The following is a 20,742-nucleotide window of genomic DNA, read 5'->3' on the forward strand; positions in this document are numbered from 1 at the left end:
TGCTCTAAAAATGCAGAGCCCCCCCCACACACACACACACGTACCCTGAGCTTGCGACTTTGTTTGCGGACCACTTTCCCATGCTGCACCACGTGGACAGGACACTGGTTGACAGCGTTGTCTGCTTTGTGTCTCAACCAGTCCTCATAACCCTGACACACAAACACAGAGAGAGAGAGAGAGAGAGAGAGAAGAGGAAGTGAGGGAGGTGTGCAGACATGATAAGGTGTGTTGGTGTTGTGTTCATTGTCAATGCCAATACAGTAAATTAGACTGAAAACCACGGCCTCACCTGTTTAATGGCCGTGACTGTGATCACAAAGAAGAGTGGCAGCCCACTGGTGATGGGACTGGTGGGTGTGTCGATGATCAACTGAAGTGACAAACACAGAGAGAAAGGAACGTGAATAAATTATATCATAAATTATTTATATATCACCTTTCCAAACACAGTAACAAGGTTCTTTGCAAGTTAAAACTGAAGAATTGAGGGCAAATAATAGAAAACAAGTAAAAGCTATTTCAGCATTAAACAACAGTAGAGCACAAATACAAGAATTTAGGACGGAAGAAGATGTGGACAACTTAATATTTGATGTTTACAGGCCTCTAACTGGAAGAAAACTGTGAAGAAGGTTTTCTGTGTCAGAACTACTACTGTAAATAATCTTTACATGAGGTATCTAATGATCCTGTGTGGCAAAACTATCATGTTTTATAGGAACACATAGGAAATATAGATATAAAATGTAAAAATACAGTTAGTTAATACAGAATATTTAATAAACTGTGTTAAGCAAAGATATAACAGACAGATTCAACTTAGATAACTTAGAGAGAAATACGAATATAGTTTTATTTTGAAAACATTTAATGACAGAATAAAAGCAGGCTATGAAGAAATGAAAGCAGCACAAAAGGATCTGGGAAATAAATCTTAAATAGCTGCAATAAATTATAAAGAAAAATCTTTTACCTGGACCAGAAATATGATGAGAAAGTAGAAGTTGGCCACTCTCCTGAACTGCTCGAACATATTCTTTGGTACAAAGTTCCAAAATGTGTACTGGAAAAGTGAGACAGTGAAATAGTGCATTCATTTAAGATGAACAGTTCCAGTACATTAGCAGATGCTTTTTTAATTGGCATCACCATCTGTAGGACTGGATTTTTTAATAAAATGACAGTACAAATATGAATCTATTTCCAAAGACTATTTTACAAAAGAAACAACACAAAATCCTCAATAAAGCCCAGACTAGAGTGGCTCCACATATCAGTGAAAGCTTTCAAATATAACCTCTAACCTTCTATAACCTCTCTAACCTCTCACACAGTGTAAAATTACCAAGGATAACTCCTCCACACAATAAAAGCCTGAACAACCTGAACTGTGCTTCAGAACTAACTGTTCTCTCCTGTCGTGTCTTTATATCTATACCCTGCTCTCTAAATTGAATAGAGTGGTGGAGAAATTGATTTTGAGCAGTAACGAATAAAGTGAGTATTTGATCTTCGTGTGTTTTCACTGACCTTGGATGAGACTATTCTGTTGTCTGGGAATCTTTGCTGTATGAAGGCCTCAGTGCCAGGAGGAGGCTCCTTTTGTCCGATGTAGATGGTCCTGTTGTCCACCCAGTTCTCCTCACCAACACACTGCAGACAACACACAACAGGTGTGAGTGTGGGATGAAACATGCGCGTGTTTGAACGTCTCATGTACTCTCAGTTTGAACTGTATTTTGTGGGTGATAGAGGAGAGATCAGTGGATGAATCTTTGCATTCACACAACGCAGGTGAATTCTGAATTCAAATTTGATTTCCCATCCATTTCACATCCAAGTTTGACAAGGAATTTCCGGAACCTAAATAAGGTGTAAGGAACCCATGCATTCACAAACATCCAATCAAAACACTGTAAAGAAATACAGGATATTGTGTGACACACAGAAAGAGATTCACAGACACTTTCAGGGGTTAGAATGAATGAGTAATTTCTCCTCAATGAATGAGAGCTTTTGTTACCACGGATACACAGATCTGCATGTGACTCAGCCTGGAATGCAGATACAACACACACACACACACACTCACAAACTCCCACACACACTTGTGCGCATATACAAACAGAGTGATAAGACTGAGGACAGATCTCCCTGCCATTGATGCTCCTCTCTTGTTCTTTTGGTATTTCTGTGTACTTGTTTCCTGATTTTCCTGCTATAATGTTGTTGTTATAATGTTCATATCAAATGAACAAACAACTTTATTGAAGACACCCTGTTTTTTCCAATGTGACAATTTTGCAAAATGCCACATGCAACTTCTCTTTAATCTCTAATATTTCATTCATTCTTATTATTTTAGCTAATAATGCCCCAACATTGAAATTGAAATTCTTACCCCCTTTTTCTGCTTCTTGTATTTTTCCATTTCATGCTGTTGTATATATCTCCACAATATTATGAACGTAAAAAAGATATAGCTTAAAGTCTGCCAGATATACGAACAAGAACAAATAGACGTTACACCGCAGACGTTGGAAGTTGTATTCTGAGACACCAGCTTCACCTGATACATGCAAGTCAGATATTTGGGCTGAAAGAATTTCCAACAGGCCTGGACTTGCAGTGCAAAACACACACATGCAATTTATGACCAACCAGGTGAGGGGAACACAAACACAGTCTGAACTCCCTGCAGTCCAATAATCCTTTCATTGATTAATTCCAATACAAAAATGCAGGAAGGGAACTTTTTGCACAGCTAGGTTTTTACAAAAGAAGCTCATTATTACCACTTCTGAGTGAATCTATCAAGTCAGTCTAAACAAGAATGTCACAAATAAAACACTGGATGTTTACCTCCAATCATCTGAGTACCATAGTGATGAAAATCATTCCACAGAGTCACAGCTCGAAACGCGACTAAGTTGCAAGTTTTATGTGAATATCTGGATATTGACAATATTAAATGCACATCTACTACCATAATGCAAATAATAATATGAACATAAACAGATTTCCACAAAAGTGTAATGTTGTAATGTTTTAAAATGAGAAAAGTCTCACACAGTCTCAGTCAGACTGTCATGCAGAGGGCGTTCATGTCACAGCAGGCCACAGTTATCTTTAAGTCATTTTCACATTGAGGGGCAGGCCTGGACGAGAGAGCTGAACTTTGAACACACCAAATCCTCTCTGTCTTCAGTCTCGTCAGTCACAGCATCAGAACAAATAAACATGGTGCTAAGTCGCTTAATAGTGATGTAGCACAAATACACACAGACACACACACGCTAACAAGGGTTGACAATAATCTGTTGACCGGTCAATGAGACTGAGAGGCTACATGCCCCAGTTTATCTACTCTCTCTCCGTCTCAGTGAGTGCATCTCTTCCTCTCACAACAGACAATAACCGGTTAACTCGCTGCTCTAAGGTTACCTTGTTTGAAATGGATAGCTATTTATATCTTGTGACCTCTAATTATCTATGGGAGAGCAAAGGGAGCCAAATGGAAAGAAGGCGAAAACTGATGTATGAATAATAAACTGATATCTGCAAGATGTGTTTTCACCGCCCTCGTCTTTCCTTTATCTGACGGCCAGTAACGACGCTGAGTTAATGCTGAAATAAATACACAATTTAACTAACTGGCTGATATCTGATGAAAACCAGATCACATGGACAGCTTGCCAACTCTGTCGCCCACACGCCGTTGCTGTTTCTCCTCCTCACGCCCACCTGCCTGCTCCGTCTGCTTCGGCCAACACATTTCTCACACACTTCCTGTGAGTTAACTGCATATGGAGCAGGATCTCTCACACACACACAAACACAGCGGTTCACATGCTGTGTGTGAGCGCTGATATTAAATCGGACAGCCAGTTTTTTATCATGGAAGTAGTGTCTGGTTTCTGTTCCCCTGCAGCTACTGAAAAAAGGTGAACAATTAATTCTGGTTTAATATTCATCACTACAGGCGTTCTACTGCAAAATGTGTCACATCACAAACTGCTCTTCTATTTGACGTCTCAATTTGTACAATTTAGAGTTGCTAAGAGGATGATTTTCTTCCCTTTGCACAGAAGCAGATTCAGCTTTACAGACTGGAAAGACAAGGACTTCCAGTCTTTATGCTAAGCCAAGCTAACCCCCCCCCCCCTCACTTTCACATATGAAGAACGCAGCAGGAGCATCTTCTTCGTGTATGCCACCTCCGTTTCACACTGAGATATTTGTATTCCTCTAGTCTTGCATCAAGAGCAAGTTAGAAACGTCATCAACCCGCCCACTTGCTCACTGTGACATTTTCCTGCTGAATTGTCACTTCAGAAAATGTAAGGTGAATGTCTGGACTTCAGTGCATGTCCGAAAACAGCTAAACTGATCATGTAACCAGTTGTTTGTCTGTGTTAAATGTATGCCCTGTCGTTTGTTAGATCAGCCACTGGCCTGAGAAAGGAGCAATAAAGTTTGTGATCTTTTCAGAAAATCGTGATCATCACATGGATCTGTGTAGATCAGATACAGACCTGGCAGTGACTGGGAATCAGTGGGCCTCCTCTCTTACTGTCATCTCCTCCATTTTCTCCATAATGCACCTTTATTAGTTTTCTCACCTCTTTGCACTCCCATCTCTCACCACAACCTGGACGGCCTCTCTCTCCTATCGATTACGTTTAGCTTTCATCCACATTCATGCTTTTTACATGAAAGCCTGCCTCTGTTTAATCAAATAAAATGGCATCTTTACAAAATAAAAGCCGGGCTTATAAAATAAAACTTAGCTCGGGCCTTTGGCTTCTGAATGTAACCCAAGACTTTGGGCTATTCTGGACCCTGATAATCACTTTTAGCTGCGTTTTATGTTTCAGGACGCGGCAGGTTTTCAGGGGATGTATTTATAGTTGAAAGGGAAACATTTGTGGTCAGGGTAGAAGGATGGAGAGAGTGCGGAGGCTTTGTTTCTGTTTGTACCGATCAGCAGCCACATATACTTTCCTTAGAGCTTTATGAGTAGAAAGCACAGGGAGCCTTTCAGGGAATCGCACACGCCCGCAACAATCAAACATGTATGAGAGCAGGTATACACAAGACAATGACATACAATGTTACCTCTGTAGTCCCTGGTCCAAATTTAGATGAGAAGACGAGCCCCACTTCCCCATTTCTTCTAGTGTGGTGTGTTTTATCTATTTCTTCCACAGGTGTGTGTGTGTTTAAAAGAAGTGAAACTAACACAGGGAAGTTATTTTAAAATGCATGTAAGTAAAATGAAAGAATAAATAAATACATTTAGAATTTAACATTTTATTCTGCCTTCCTGGAAGATGATGTGAACTTATAACAAGGGTATACCTACAGATTTGTGGAAATAGAATAAAACTATTTTTTTAAATCTTAAGGCCTTCACGAGCCAAAAAGGGGTTTTCCAAGGTCACCTCGACCTTTGACCTATGGCCGCTGGCTGTTGCCGCAGCAGAGGCATAAAGCGTGAAACATATTTAATTATATTGCATTGATGCCATTATCTATTTACACAGATTTAAAATAAAAAAAAGAAATGAATATAATCAATTGCATCTTAACACCTTACATCTAACTCAAATCAGATAAATTAGGGCTTTCCTGTGACCAGGAACAGAAGAGTATATTGTAAACAGGAAGAGCTGGACCCATCCTGTCACAGGGACACATCCACAAACTTCCTGAAACAAAGTCACAGCCACGAGACACACAGGAGGAAAGAGGGATTCAAAAACGAGCAAAGAGACGAGCTAATTAACCGGGCAACCATAAAGGTTATTAGATTATGGGTTATAAAAAACACCTATTAACCAGATCATTTTTGTGCTGCTCTGCTGAGAGAAGGTGGGTGACAAAAACAACATGAATAGGAAAAGAAAGTTACATTTTAGTTATAGAGCCCAAATAACAACGAACAGATGTGCCTCACTGAACAACCTGCACAACATTACGATGACTAACATGACAATAGAGCCAAACAATAGGACCATAGCTGCACAATCTCCAACTCCACAATAAGAATAGTTTATCATCCAACACTTGCATTCTGCAATCTGCTGCAACCATTTTAACTGATGGCGACCTTATCTTAAATTCCAAACAGCTCCCACTTACAGCACTGTTTTCCAAAGAATATATTGAATGTAACCAACCATCTAACCATCTAACCTTTCTTGACATAAAAGAGAAACGATGTGTTTTCAAATGCAGCCGTCTTCGTCTTCGTGAAGCTTTTAAAAGGCTGAGCTTTTGTTCCACTGATGACCAGCTCCTAAGTATTTTATCTGCCACTGCAACAGGCAGCGCTGAAAATGATTCTCGACAAAGAGCTATGGACGACAACCTGCTCTTTGCGATACTGCTGACTGAGACACACACTCACACATCTAAATCCTCTGGTATACATCAGGGTTGCATATGCAAACACGATTGCACACATGCCTCATGAATGTGTGTTATCTCTCTGTTGCCGCTGAACTATGGAGATAAGAGAAATCACCTCCTCTTTGCTGAATCACAAGGCATTAAATACGGACATACAGTGTGTGTGTGTGTGTGTGTGCGTGTGTGTGTCTGTATGTGTGTGTGTGTGTGAGATGGCTACTGCACATGAGATTGGGAGTACAGTGCTTCAGCAGAACATTTTCAGAAGGCTCCACATTTGTCATGATTGCTGACGATGGACTTTTAATCATTTAAGGCAGGTTGAAAATAGAAGTAACATGTATTAGCCTGTGTTTTATACTGCGTGCACATTGCACATGGAGATATGGTGCCGTACGACAGCTGTGAGGCCTGGTAGACAGTAAAGTGATTAACTGTTGCAGTACTGTATGTACTAAGATAACGACCACAATGCAAATTATATTGACAATTAACAATTAAATGCCAACCTGCCTGTGCTGTGTATATTGTTGTGCTACATGTGTGTGTGACATTTTTTAATAAAAACGTGCATTGCTGTGTGTGCATGTGTGTGTGTCCCTGAGTCACAGATTAAATACCAGCTGTGTTCCCCATCTGTCAGTGTGTCGATCAGCCTCACCCGGGCCAACGGGCCAGTCAAAATAAGATAGTGATAAACCCTCATCATCCACCTTTAAAACTGCCCCTCTTAACCTCGAGCATGAAGCAGCGTTCAACAGCGACATTTTCAATTAAAGCTTCCAGACAAACTGACATGAAGTTTAAACTACACTGTATGGCATTTCAACCAACTCTGATGATTCTTTCCCTTTGTTTCCACGATCAGAAACTTAAAAAACGTCTGCATTGATAAAAAAATCTGCATTTAAACAAGTTTAAACTGTCAAAATTTGTCTTGCGTCCCAACACATTTCATATAAACGACAATCTTCCTGCTAATGAAGATAGACCCATAGAACAGGTATTACCACTACCTGCTGTAGAAAACGTTAATACTAATCAGTTAAACCAAAGCCAGTCATAAAGCAAACTGTCTGCATGTGTCCGTCTCTGGTGGATTTAGTGATTTGACCCTTCCAGTCGTCACCACTTTGTAACCACACACACACACAGCCTGATCACATAGCGCAGCGCTGGTATTAATCAGAGTCACTGGATTTTACGATTCAGCGTTTGTACTGGTGTGTGTGTGTTACAACAGGTGATTTGTTCATTACACCTGCCTGTCCTTAATTACCCTTATTGCGTCTGAGTGTTAAAAAGGAAAGAAAGAACAATAAAAAATGAGAAAAACACAGGAAGTTTGATTATTATATTATCATTTGTATTTATATCACAAGTATAACCATATTAAAATATTTCATATAAACAATATACAGTATAATAAAAACTTTCAGCTTCTGTTCCTTTAGTCTACAAAATGAAAGAGTAAGATTCACACATCTGTTCAGAATTTTAAAAAGTCTGGCGTTAACAGGGCTTTATGTTCTCTGAAAATAATCTGAAAGGACAAAAAGACATCTAAATCAAATAATAGAAATGGAACAAAGTAAAGACTTGAAAGAAAAGTATCTGAAGGTATCTGAGGCAGCTCTGGAAATCAAACATCACTGAGATGATCACTGAGCTGTGCAGCTGAATGTGTGTGTGTGTGCTGGTTTGTCGTGTGGTTTTAAAATTTTAAACGCTGTGTAACTTATCAATTACTAACAAGCACATCTTGTGTATTATTCTAAAACACAAGGCTGCTACAGTATGGAGTGTATCTCTGGTTTCAATGAGATTCATCTCTTGATAAACTACTGACACAGAGAGGAGAGGTGATGAGAGGGGAGGGGGGACAGCATTTTTGACTTTTAACCTTTAAAATAAATTTACAATATTTAAAAAATCACAACCAAGTTTAGGTAAAAACATTTTCAAATATACTCACAATTAAGGGTAATGATGGTGAAAATAACGAAGAGAGGCAAACTTATGTATGTCATCAGAAAACAGAGACTGCTTCAAGCTTTGGAAGTTTCGGGGGTTCAGACCTCCACCCAACTCCAGACCTCCTACTAACCCAGATGCTCATTTTAGGTTGCTCTGTCAGAAAATGTACCAAAGAGACAGTGTGTGTTTTGATGCTGTGTACCAAAAACACAGGAGGGGAGAAGAGAGGAGAACAGAGGAGGAGAATGGTGTGACCTCAATGCTTCTGTTATCTATAGAGAGAAATTCATTAGCCTAGTTTTCACGGAGCAGATCTCAGATGGGATCTGGAATAACACACTGGATGCATGACTCCCTGCTCTTGATTCAAACTTCAAATGACTGAAATACCCCAAATTACAAATACTCAGGGCGTTTTCTTTGCGTCAGGGTTGCAGCAGGATTAATACTTGCCCCTATTAAAAGCCACATCCTAGAAGCGCAGATTTAGGTACATTTTAAGCAGATTTAAGCAGTTACTGCACTTAATGAAGTAGATGCAGGATTATGCAGGATAGATGCAAGACAGGCGGCAGGTCGGATAATAGACCAACTACTGTGCTTTTCCCTCAGAGCTGGATAGAGGACCAATGTTGTGGATTTCCTGTGTCATTCTTGAGATGTCGAGGGAATAAACTTGCACACTGGTCATACGTGTGTGTGTGTGTGTGTGTGTGTGTGTGTGTGTGAAAGAGAGGGATTAGAAGGGAGCGCTGCTGGTGGTCACATGACACCTCTCCCCATGACCTTACCTCATGTTGCATTCAAGTCACAAGGGAATAAATGTCGTAAAGGCTCGTAAATACCAATGATTCGGCTCACCATTAATGCAGTGCTACTCACAAACATCAGAGTAAAGAGATCCTGGAAACCAGAAAACTCTGTAAAAACTGTGTTAAAAATTATAATCTGCTGTACCAATACACACACTGAGTGAATCAAATTAGCCTGATTGTATGCCTGATCATACAATCAAAAAAAAAAAACATTAGGACGCGTTACGGAATCTATGTGTGTGTTTGTGCGTGTGTGTGTGGTACCCAGGTCACATTAAGTGCCTGCATTGATTTGTGGATAACACTTAAAATAACTCCAGCAGTACCATTTAAAAGCAGTGGACTGTTACGAGAGGGCAACACTACACATTTTTGCAGCGATAGCACGATCCCTCTCCAATAAGTATGTTAAGGAGACGCTGCTTATATGGTTTCTGTACAGGAGAATGACTTTTGAGGGTCAGCTATACTCAAAGTTTCCAGAGATGACGAAAATTCATATATGAAAAATATATGGGCACAGGTGTAAACCTGATAAGTGTGGTGCATAAGAGGTATAAGTGTGTATGTACCATGAGTGTGTTAAAAGCAGACCTGTCAGTCCAGCCATCCATTATCAATACTGCTAATCCTGTGAGGGTTGTTGGGGGTCGGAGCAATTCCCAGCTGACTTTGGGTGAGAGACAGGGAAACCCTGGACTGGTTTCCAGTCAGTCACAGGGCTGACATACAGACGCACAATCGTTTACAGCTACGGGCAATATAGTCTATTATCAATCTAATCTGCAAGTCTTTAGACTGTGGGAGTAAACTGGAGTGTTTGGAGAATGCAGCTATGAGGAGAATATGCATATAAACACTTCTTCTAATCTTCATTTTTCCTTTCCCATTTTCCTTCAACTATTCCAAATACTTTTACAAGACAACTGCTTTTTGCAGGTACATCCAACAAAAACATCATCGGCTGCACATATTTCTTTCACGATTTGAGTTCTCACTAATATCTGACTTGGCTCACTCACCTATAAAACATTAACGGTAAAAGCCGTGATGCTTTTATATTACGGACAACCAACCGTCCTGTGGGGTATTGTTATTCAAGTTTCAACTGTTCATCAGTCATTTTTATTTTCCTCAGGGTGACAATGCCATTAGCTTTTGAGCTTGTACACATGCGTTTCACCACACGCTGTTAGTGCTTTCACTTCCTGCTGTAATGTAATTCTGTCTACTCGCCTCTCAGGAGCGCAGAGAAAAGCACCAAAATGCTTTTAATACTTTTTGTATCTTCTGCCAAAGTGTTTATTCCCCAACTTTTCATCCTTTATACTCGCTAATGGGTGCACTTCTCTGTCTTCCCTAATGTTTGTCCTGTGGGGACAAAGCTGCTAAATGGTGTTCATTACACTGTTTGCGATGCCGGTAATTATTCCAACACACACACAAACACACACTATAAACACTATAAAGTGTCTACGCCTGCATTTCCACAACCACTGCAATAAAATTAGGGCAAAAACAACTACTATGATTATTTAAATTTTCCTAATTAATCTGCCATTTAAAAAAATATTTTTTCTGTATATTCCTGCAGCCCAAGGTGATGTATTCACATAGCATTTTAATTCAACCACCACCAGGAGGTATTGATTTATTAAAGCACAAGACTTTGGAAAGCATCAAACACTGAGAAGCTGAACTGGAACATTTCTGCTTGGATAATGACAGAACTGATCGATCAGTTGTTCAAATTGCTGCTGAATCGTGGTCTGTAAACTTAAGGACCAAACTTAAAATGTACACTCCTGTTCCATCATCTTCCATCATCTCAAATCATAGACGGAATATAAAGATGGACAACATGACAGCTGCCCTAAAGTGTCTCAATCACCACCTGGCTACAGTATAGCTCATAAAACCTACCTACTCCAAGTTAGTGGATGGGAATTGGGCCAAATTAAAAAGTCAATGTGCATTATATGATTTTTTCTCAAAAATGGTTTCTGTCATTCTAGGTAGTTCTTATCAGACTGATGTACGTTGATGTCAGCTGTGTTAGCCAACGTGAGAGAGCTATGAGTCGTAGTGACATCCCCTTACAGGAAGTCTGGGAATGAAAGTAACAGTAGTTTTAATGACACAAGTGAAGTAGGATTTAACACTGAAGCTTTACATAGTTCATAAATGTCAATACAAGTCCCGAACACATCTTTTGTAAACTTGCCAAAAGCGGTGTGAGTTTAGACAAAGTGATATCAGATGTTTCTTGACTGTGTACCAACAGTTCTCTAGGTTACTGCGATCAAGAGCCCAAATGGCTCGAAGCTTCGACCGTTGCTATGGCAGTGTTCAGATGTCAAGGGAGGCCAAAAACATTTTTTATAAAGCAACGCCGCAGAAAGAGACTGGATGAAACAAAAACATTAGAAACGAGACAGTGACATATTTGAGGAAATGAAAGCTTTACCTGAATCAGCCTCTTCATTCTCATTATCTGAGCAGTGAATTCATTCTCTGTCAGAGATTAACTGCAGCCATGTTGGAGTCTGGGGTTGTGCGAGCAGGAGTTGGCATTAGTTCTTTAATGAGGCCTCACTCTGCCTGAATATTCAAGTCTGTCTGACCTTTATCTCTCTGTCTCTCTCCATTGCATTTCTGTCTGTTTGCCAGTCAAACTGACTCCTCAGTAACCGGCCCACCATCCTGGTGGGTGTCGCTGGTCCAGGCTGCAGGGACTCTAAATCAATCACATGATGATCAACTGATAAAGAACTGCAGTCAAATGCTAATTCAAGCCTCTCATTCTAGAGTCTTTAGTTTCTGTTCAGCTTCCAGTTTGAACTTTTTGAAAGCTTTTGTTCTTTTATTAAAGTTTCATCTCAGCTATTGTCACTCTTCTCTTTTAGTTAGAGATGCACTTTCCTGTTTCCATGACAAACTGTGTCAGTGTGTGTCTAAAATAGTTCCAACTGATCTTAAAAAAATAATAATAATAATTAAAACACTGTAACAAGCGTCAAAGCAAAGTAGAAGGTTAATGACGTTGCACTGCGGTAAACACACACACACACAACACAGTGCACCACAAGTTAAGACTGTATGCTAACTAGCTATGAGCTCTTTTGGACGCATCATGTTGCATTCCTGTCGTCTGATCTTCTGTTGTATTATTTAACACTGATCTGTTCTGTGCTTTGTGCTGTTTTTACTGCACTTTATTTCATTCCCATTCAACTGAGTCCCACTGTGTACACACACACACACACACCCATGGGATTAACAAGTTTGCTCCTTCCACGCACTCACTTCTACCACTGACTGATTGTCTTTCTTTCCTTCTTTATTTCATTCCTTCTTTCCACATGTATGGGGTCATGGCATCAAAAAATATATATTTCAATCAAAGGGTATAACAAGTTCCAACAACTGCCTTGCACCAAGTGTGATTATCACATTATCTCAGAGGGAGTAGAAATCACAGGACAGATCAGAGGGTGACGGGAACCTAATGGCCTCATGTGGTTCTCATGAGACCAGTCACTTGACCAGGGCGTAGTACCATGGTAGAAATGGATTTTAGAAGTTATGACATCATTGCAAGAACCGCACACTCTCCAGCTATTGAGGTAAAATGACCCAAGTGTGGTTGTGGCCTCACACAGAGTCAACTTGTATTTACTGTGTTTGTGAATCATTAACATGCGTGATATAATCTTCTATTTGCCTGTATTTGTATATTAATCAATCCAGTTGTTTAATGCCCTAATCCAACCTGGTGACACACAATGTAAAAGGAACTGTTGTAAATATAGCAGTGGCTTCTTTTGTTTTGTGGCAATTACACTCAAATATTAATGTGGTGATTATTTATTCATGTTAAAATGCTCCACATCGCACCTTTAAAGGGTTCGGTCCTGTCACTTGGGCTCATCCTGAGTAAAGATGCGCTCAGAGAAATATATTTATGTGACCATTGTTCCATTATTTATATTCTTCTCCTTTGTAATACTTTTTCCAGTGTGGATACACTTGTCTGCCGTATCTATTTCTACCACAGAATTCTCTGAGACGTTTTTTGTGAACCACTTCCAACACAACTCCAACACTGAGAAGTTTCTATTCTTGGGTCCAATACTCATTAAGAAAGATATCTTCAGCATTTCAGAGCCATCGTTTACTTTAGTTCATGACCAAATCCTTTGATATCAGAGTCCAAACTGAATGAATGTCGCCTTGTGATGTGCAAACCAAAAATTAAGACAAAGACAAAGTCCATTTTGACTCGTGACAACATGTCATCTCAATTCCATCAGAGACGCTTCAGAGTGCAGTGATGTGTACGCTCAGAATTACATCACTTGATGCTGCTCTGCTCCGGCAGACTGACAGAGTGGTTAGAGAGGATCACTGTTGTGCAGTTGATGGTGGCTGCCAAAGTCGGTGATATTTTTACAGAATAAATCAATGCTGTTTCATGTGCACAACTCATTTGGCTATGGAATAACTTAAATACTGAACATTCGCTCCCAGTGTAACGGTTTTAAGTGCATCTTCTGGGGGAGACAACTGGGTCTTTAATAGGGTGTTGTACTACAGCATGCTATAGAGATTTGAACTACAAACATGCCATCACAAGTTTTTCCTTTTGGATGTTGCTAAAAGCATTCAACGCTGCCAAAGCAGACTGCATGAGTTTCATATTCGCTAATAAAGCAGCAAAGTTTAGGTGCATGCCACCAGCACGAGTCTACATTTTTACTATGAATCTCCTATTTGTTTTTCTATAGTTCAAAACAGATGTCATTATTTAAAACACAGACCAGAAAAGTCAGCAGCAATTGACTCAGACATTTGAGTCCTCACATACAGCCCCCTCTGGAAAATGTGCGGACTTCAGTGCATGTCTGAAAGCATCTTGGTGCATGCTTTAGTCTGTCGAACCACCTAATGGGACTAACAGGAACAGGTTGACCAATAGCAAACATTTCTTGCAAGTCTAGGCAAAATTTAGCTTCACTTCCTGCGTCAACGTGCAGTTAGAGGTGAGTGCTTCTGGCCAATAATCCAGATAATCAATAGTTCAATCTCCGGCTATTGTCTCAAGTAAACAAAGCAAAGAAAGGGGGAATAGGATGAGATGTTAGAGAGAGGTGGGGCGTGATATTTGCAGAGTGCACCATCAGCATTTAGAGGAGGGGGGTGGCTACTTTTCCTGCTCTCCATCTCCCTCTCTGGCATGAGGACCATGGGGAGTGGTGTTCCAGCAGCAAGTTGAACAGCGATCATTGGCTCAGACAGGGAGAACATTAAGGTGTATCTACCCCCTCAGCATTTTCACTGGCGACCCGGAGCAAAGTTATTACGAAGGCACGAGTTCAAACAGCATCTCTCTCTCTACGTTTTCTCTGTGCTGGCCTCTCTTTGGATAGAGACCTCCACGCACCATTAACCCAGGTCGATCCATCATCTGTCTCCTTGTCCAATGGGCTGTAATACACTGTTAATGTTGCCGCAACAACACTGAAGCTGAAGTAATGGAGCTCACACTCAGAAGAGGAGAGAAACTATTTAAAAAAGCAGTGATACAGCAATTCTATATGTAGGTTTATGTTTGTTAGAATTATTTTGACATTTATTCAACCTTTATACTTTTATTTTTGATCTCTTGTTCTTTGTTTAGTGAATTGCAGGGTATTTGTTACTGCTCCAATAAAGACCATCAAATACTCAGCTGACAGTTCAGGGAATTAATCAATTACTTAACAATTCAGGAACCTTGAAGATTTATATTTGGTTGGGGCACAATGTTTTTATCATTTTTAGAATAGAAGTAATACACAAAACACTGCTCATGTGGGTGACCCGAGTCAGTCATTTTTTGTGGCAAGGTGATTCTGACATTTACAAAAGAAGCCCAGCATTCAGTTAAACACTAAATGATAAGTATCATGTACTTATCACTTCTTACATAGTGACGTCTTCAAGATTTCATTTTTCCTTCTGTTTTGTTATTAGATTTAGTCTGATTTGATTGAGTTTAGTTGTTTTTATGTTGCTGTTTTTTGCCGAACATTGAATATGATTCATGCGGCCAAATAAGATTGAAAAGTGACAGCAGTAAGGTCAGGCAGCCAAACAATCCCAAGACCGAGAGGCTTAGCTAGAGCCGGCAAATCCTTTAGGTAAAGAGGTGAACCCTGGTACTCTTTGTGGGCTGTGGACAGTATAGACAGGCGGGTGTTAAATGATTAGCATGAGGAGGAGAAATCTGCTGTTGCTGCCAAACACGAGCAAAAGAATCAATTATACAGTTTTCCAAAAATACGACTGTCCTTCAAAATAAAAAATGCATTTTTTAAAAGTCCTGAAAAGTGACCTCATTCAATATCCGACACACACTACTGCACAGATATATTAAAAGAATTCCCTCAAGGTGTCCTAGAGATATCGTGTTCACAAGAAAAGGACGGACAGATGGACAGACAACGCAAAAGCATTATGCCTCCGGCCACTTGGTGTCACCTGCATTGCGGCATAAAATGAAATTCAGGGAGATCTTCTTTAGATTTGAGTGTTTAAATGCAAAATAAAAGAGCAGTGCCTGTATATGTGTGGTGGGGTCTTTTTTCCTATTTGACCTTTTAACATGACACCACCAAAATGATGGTAAACTAGTATAAACTAAAGATTCCAACATAAGTTAATGTGAGTAAGATGTCCATTCCTTATCTCACTGGGGTCCTCCTGGAATCCTTTTTCAAGCTCCCATGGGTGTCCCTGCACCCCATAGTGAGAAGGCCTGCAGTGGAAGCCTCTATAACAAGCAACATAATCATCAGCCCACATTGCCAGCCAGCGTGCTTATGAATTATTGACAACCAGACAACGGCAATGAGTTCATGTGATACGCTGCCCTCTGCGTCACCTGGCTCTTACTGTATTCCACCTCCCCACTTACAAGCCTGCATGAGGTAACAGTAACACTACTGAGACAACAGTTTGACCACCAGCCACTATTCACTCACTCTAATGTGCCGATGAGAACTTGCAACAGGTAGAATGTGAGCAGGAGATCAGTGTTTGGTTTAGATTTGAAATTAAACTATATTAAGTGGTTGAAGGTCTAGTGAATGCCGGTAACCCCTTGCTCCACTATGGGAGGGCAGGAAGCCAGGCAGAGTGAGAGGAGAGGCACTTCCTGTCCAGGAATCCAGATCAGTCAGCTGCAGAGGAATGCTGCCCGACAGCTTCAGCCCACCTCCACACACAGAGACATGATAACTTCACCTTGTTTCACTCACAGCTGCAAAACAACTGCAGCGGCTCAGTCTGGATTTTATCATTATTCAAGACGGAAGATCATTTCAAAATTACAGATTGTAATCGAAGAAATTCAGTGTAGATAATATTAGATTTACTAGACACAATGCCTTTGTCATAAAACAAGCAAGGTAATATGTCAGCTATGATTACTTGGACAGGAAACAGGTTAAAAATAATCAAGCAGCAGACAGATGATTTTTCAGCAGGTTCGAAGAGTCTTTGATTATTCTGGAAATAACTTCAAACAATGCTAAATGTTCTTAAATGAGGATTTTCAAAGATCAGTTATTATAAAAGTGGATGCTTGTGACAGAAACAAACTGGGGCTAATTTTACCCATGATGCTTTGTAAACTCATGCATCCTCAGCAAACCAGTTACCATCTAATTTCTGTACAGCAGCTACTCCATCACAATAACAATCACATCGGTATCTAATACTCCACCATTAGTGAGAGGTAAGTATAAAAAAGACCAAATACAGCCTAGAAAATATAGTTTTCTTTTGACTGAGCATAACTGGCGATAAACTAATTACAAAGACAGACAGGGGTAAACATCCGACAAGAAGAAAAATGTGATATGGTCAACAACAAAAAAAAGACTGTTGGAAGTCTTTAAAAACTTTCAGAGCCTAAAACAACCCTGAGAAGAGAAAAGAAAGGGGGAAGCAGGGGAGCAGTGAGAATACAGTACAAGTACACTGGATCTCAGTGCTCCCGCCCGTCACTGTGATTACATTTGCTTCTCATTCAGCCTGAACAGGAGTGACAGCCACAAAGACTACAACTCTACATGTTCTGCTTTAAAAAGGGATCCATAGGCTTATATAACATCTTCTGCATCAACTACATGTATGCAACAAAAAGGAGGTTTTATTTTGGAAAGAAATTTAATCTTGTCTGCATTTTTTTCCTAATGAAAATTTCCTCTGTGGTGAAGATGCTTATTTAATTCAAAATAAGATCTTTGCAATCAAAACAAAGCTTTCTATCATTTGTAGTGAGCATCTGATACAGGTTGATTTTGGGTTTTCACAGAATCAGCTTGTTTTTATTGTTTGACTATTGATTTGCTTTATTGTTCAGTTACCGTGAAACTACCAGGATATTTATAACTCCATATAATTCTGTCTGTGTCTGAATCACAGCGGTTTGAGGTGTTTCCACAAGACAAACCTGGACATGCCCGAAGCGTAATGAATACAAGCCCAACACGAGAACTGCTTCCTGGATAAAAGCTTCTAATAAATATGAGTAATACTGATGGTTAGAGCCTCTAAAGGAGGAATTCTGAAGAACTTAGTGCATTTGAAAACAATGTTGCCCTCATGGATATTAGAACAAATTTCACATTTAACTGATATAAGAACAATTAACCCTTCATGATCATGAGAATTCTTAAGAGCACAGCAAATAAATATAGCAAATAGCAAATAAAGACTGAATTTATAATGAGGTTCTTTTTCAAGATGCAGTCAGAAGAAGAGCCTCCCTCTCTCCTCCTACTCGCTCCTATAGTATTGACTGATATTTCATAAAAGCACTGTATTGACAAACAGATAAAGGCTCCGAGCCCTAATTTTAGTATTCAGCAGTCTCTTTGCATCCGGGTTTTTGTGACAGCAACACAATCAATTTACCCTAAGCCATTTGTCTAAAGCAGTTATCCAGATCAATTACAGCAGCAGACCTCATCAGCATCCCACATCCTTCCAATCAAAGACTCTTCTCGGCAGGTTTCTTACTACAAGGCTCCATTTCACCCTGCACACAGCAGGGACTTATCTAATCAGCCATTTGCAACAGTTGGGAGGCTGTGTCTAAGCCTCTGCTGAGCATGGAGCCTCGGTATGAAGCTCGCTATCTCTCATGTGAGTGGGGCTTCCTCTGTCTGGATTATTGTCAAAGACATTACACAGGAGCCTAATGCAAGTCATAGACATAGAGGCCGGCTGCTTCACTGCTGCCCATCGATTTGACTAGCAGGGTAAAAATACTGGATTACATAATTCATGTGAGCGACTCTTCCATTTGTAGTCATGGTCAACTGGAAGGAGTAGCATAATAAATGAGAGCAAATAGCACAGGAGATGCTCTAAAGTGAATGAATCACTTTTTAGGTCACATGAAAATGAAAAAATTTTTCCTAAAAATTGGATTTCACAGATGTTGAAACTGACTCGACGTACGTTAAGAAGTCATGAAGTCATGAATGAATATCCTCTCCACAATGCTGCATTACAACTGGTGACATCATTTCTGACTGCACCTTTCTCTTATTAAAGTGCAAATGTTGACTGAAGGTATGAACGTTGCTGTGGTTCCACGGTGTCGGCTCCAATGATTTAAATTACGTCTTCATAAATAACGCATGTGACAACCAAACAATTATACAATAATACCACTATACCATTCAAAATTCAAAAACACATCATTAGCTGATCTAACATAAACTACTTCACTTATATTTAGAAAGTAACATTATTAGACTGTTTTTCAAAACACAAAATGAGTTTTAAGATTAAGATTTTCAAATGAGTGATAGATTATCCACTTTAAAGTTAAAAACATATAGAGAAATCCTGTTAGGACAGGGTTCTGAGTATCTCTGGGCAATTATGCGACATTAATAATGATCGTTATATGTTTGTCATCAAAAACAAGATCGCCTTGTCCTCTGCCCACTGAGGAAAGTTTAAGAGGAATAACAATTTATCGTGATACTTTAGGGCTGATTTGAAAATGTTGAAGCCAGTGTCAGTTCAAACACTTCGTTTCCGTGTGTCTGAGTGGGTTGTGAAATATTTCAACTTGAAAACAAGAGCAAAGAACAACTTCCTGTCAAATAAAACGCTCATGACTGAAGGTGTCTTCCTCATAATTCCCCTTTCAGCTTCTTTCCACTTCGCTTTCCTGAGTGGAACTTAATCCGGATGAGTGGCCGCTTCGGCGGAATCTGAAACCAACAGTGGCAGGAGACCGCCTGTGTTTACGGAACACACCAAATCCAAACTTACGTATCTGCTGATGAGGGTCCGGAGGGTGCTGAGATCCATCCCCATCCTGTTCCTCTTTCCTGCGCTGACACTTCTTCTGTCTCTGCGGGGCGTCAGTGGTGTTCTCTCCGCGGGGCTGAGCGCGCTAGCTTCTTTTTAAATCTCCTCCTGGCTCCATGACTTTCTCCGGCGGCTCGTCTTCCTGGATGGAGACAGAGAGGAGCGCTCGGTCCGACCACACTTCACCCAACAGGCTTCAGTGGAGGCGGGGGAGCGGAGCGGGGGTTTTACGCACTTTACGCAGGTACAGACAAGCGCGCCCCTCCTCTGCATGGAGTTACCTCCGCCCGCCTCACGCGCGCTCCCTCTTCTTCGCTCGCAGCGGCGCGCGTCCCGGTAATCTGCTTGTGTCGCGCGCCGCGGCCAAAAGAAGCTTTTCTCTCTGTGACGTCACGACTAGTCCAGGTGGTGACTGCAGGAGAGCGCGTGCGCACCAGTTAATTAGGAGATCAGTGTGTGTGTGTGTGTCTGTGTTTTTTATATGATCTATTTATTTACTCTATTAGTTTTGTTATGTACGTCTCATTTCTACTTGCCATACACACCACAGCAAATTCCTTGTAAGAATATACTTAACTTCATATGATCTTTAAACATGTTAAATGATGTACGTAGCTGTTGAACATTGGGTCATGTGAATGGGATTGAATCAAAGCAAGTGTTTGTGTGTTTGTCAGAAACTTTAGTAGTTTGATTTTTATTTCTATTGTCCAGTCAATTTATTTTATCGTCTGCTATCATCAAAAGATGGTATTCTTTTATCTTGGACACAAAAGCTATTAGTTGTTATTACTCTCTATTTTAAGCAACATAATAAAATCCGTGAAAAAAGGAAACCCACATCCAACTTATTATTTGGAATATTTAAATAATATTCATAAAATCTATATGTAATATTATAATTAATATTATAAATCATTGCAACAGAAAGTCAACACAATATTAAGTCATCACTGTGTAGAAATAAATGGTCAGAACCATGAATCTTCGTGCTTTGTTTCCGGGGGGAACTATTTTCCTTCATTTGTCCAGCCTCTGTTTCCTGGAGACGCTTTTCGGCGGGTTCTGTTGGGACACCGGCGTCAAGGTAACTGTAATAAAACCCACCGCATCCGGTTCTTAACTTCACAATAAAACCCCTGCTGAAGGGAGT

At 40.1% G+C, this 20,742-nt stretch overlaps 1 protein-coding gene across 7 annotated transcripts in view; it reads right to left on the reverse strand.

Annotated features, from left to right (window-relative positions):
- The window catches only part of atp11a (ATPase phospholipid transporting 11A), a 36,450-nt gene extending 16,393 nt beyond the window's left edge, over nucleotides 1-20,057 (reverse strand). For 5 of the 7 annotated variants that reach the window (XM_069520528.1, XM_069520529.1, XM_069520531.1 and 2 more), the window contains exons 1-5: nucleotides 19,551-19,918; nucleotides 1,534-1,656; nucleotides 977-1,066; nucleotides 293-373; nucleotides 45-152 (exon numbers count right to left, since the gene is read on the reverse strand). In XM_069520528.1, coding sequence (XP_069376629.1) covers nucleotides 45-152; nucleotides 293-373; nucleotides 977-1,066; nucleotides 1,534-1,656; nucleotides 19,551-19,595 — 447 coding nt within the window. In that variant the 5' untranslated portion in view covers nucleotides 19,596-19,918. Of the gene's footprint in view, nucleotides 1-44; nucleotides 153-292; nucleotides 374-976; nucleotides 1,067-1,533; nucleotides 1,657-19,550 lie in introns of all 7 variants that reach the window. The other 2 variants (XM_020103913.2, XM_020103916.2) reach the window with 1 other exon arrangement.
- Nucleotides 20,058-20,742: the final 685 nt, after the last annotated feature.

This window comes from Paralichthys olivaceus, chromosome 24, assembly GCF_024713975.1.
Source record: "Paralichthys olivaceus isolate ysfri-2021 chromosome 24, ASM2471397v2, whole genome shotgun sequence".
Taxonomy (NCBI): domain Eukaryota; kingdom Metazoa; phylum Chordata; class Actinopteri; order Pleuronectiformes; family Paralichthyidae; genus Paralichthys; species Paralichthys olivaceus.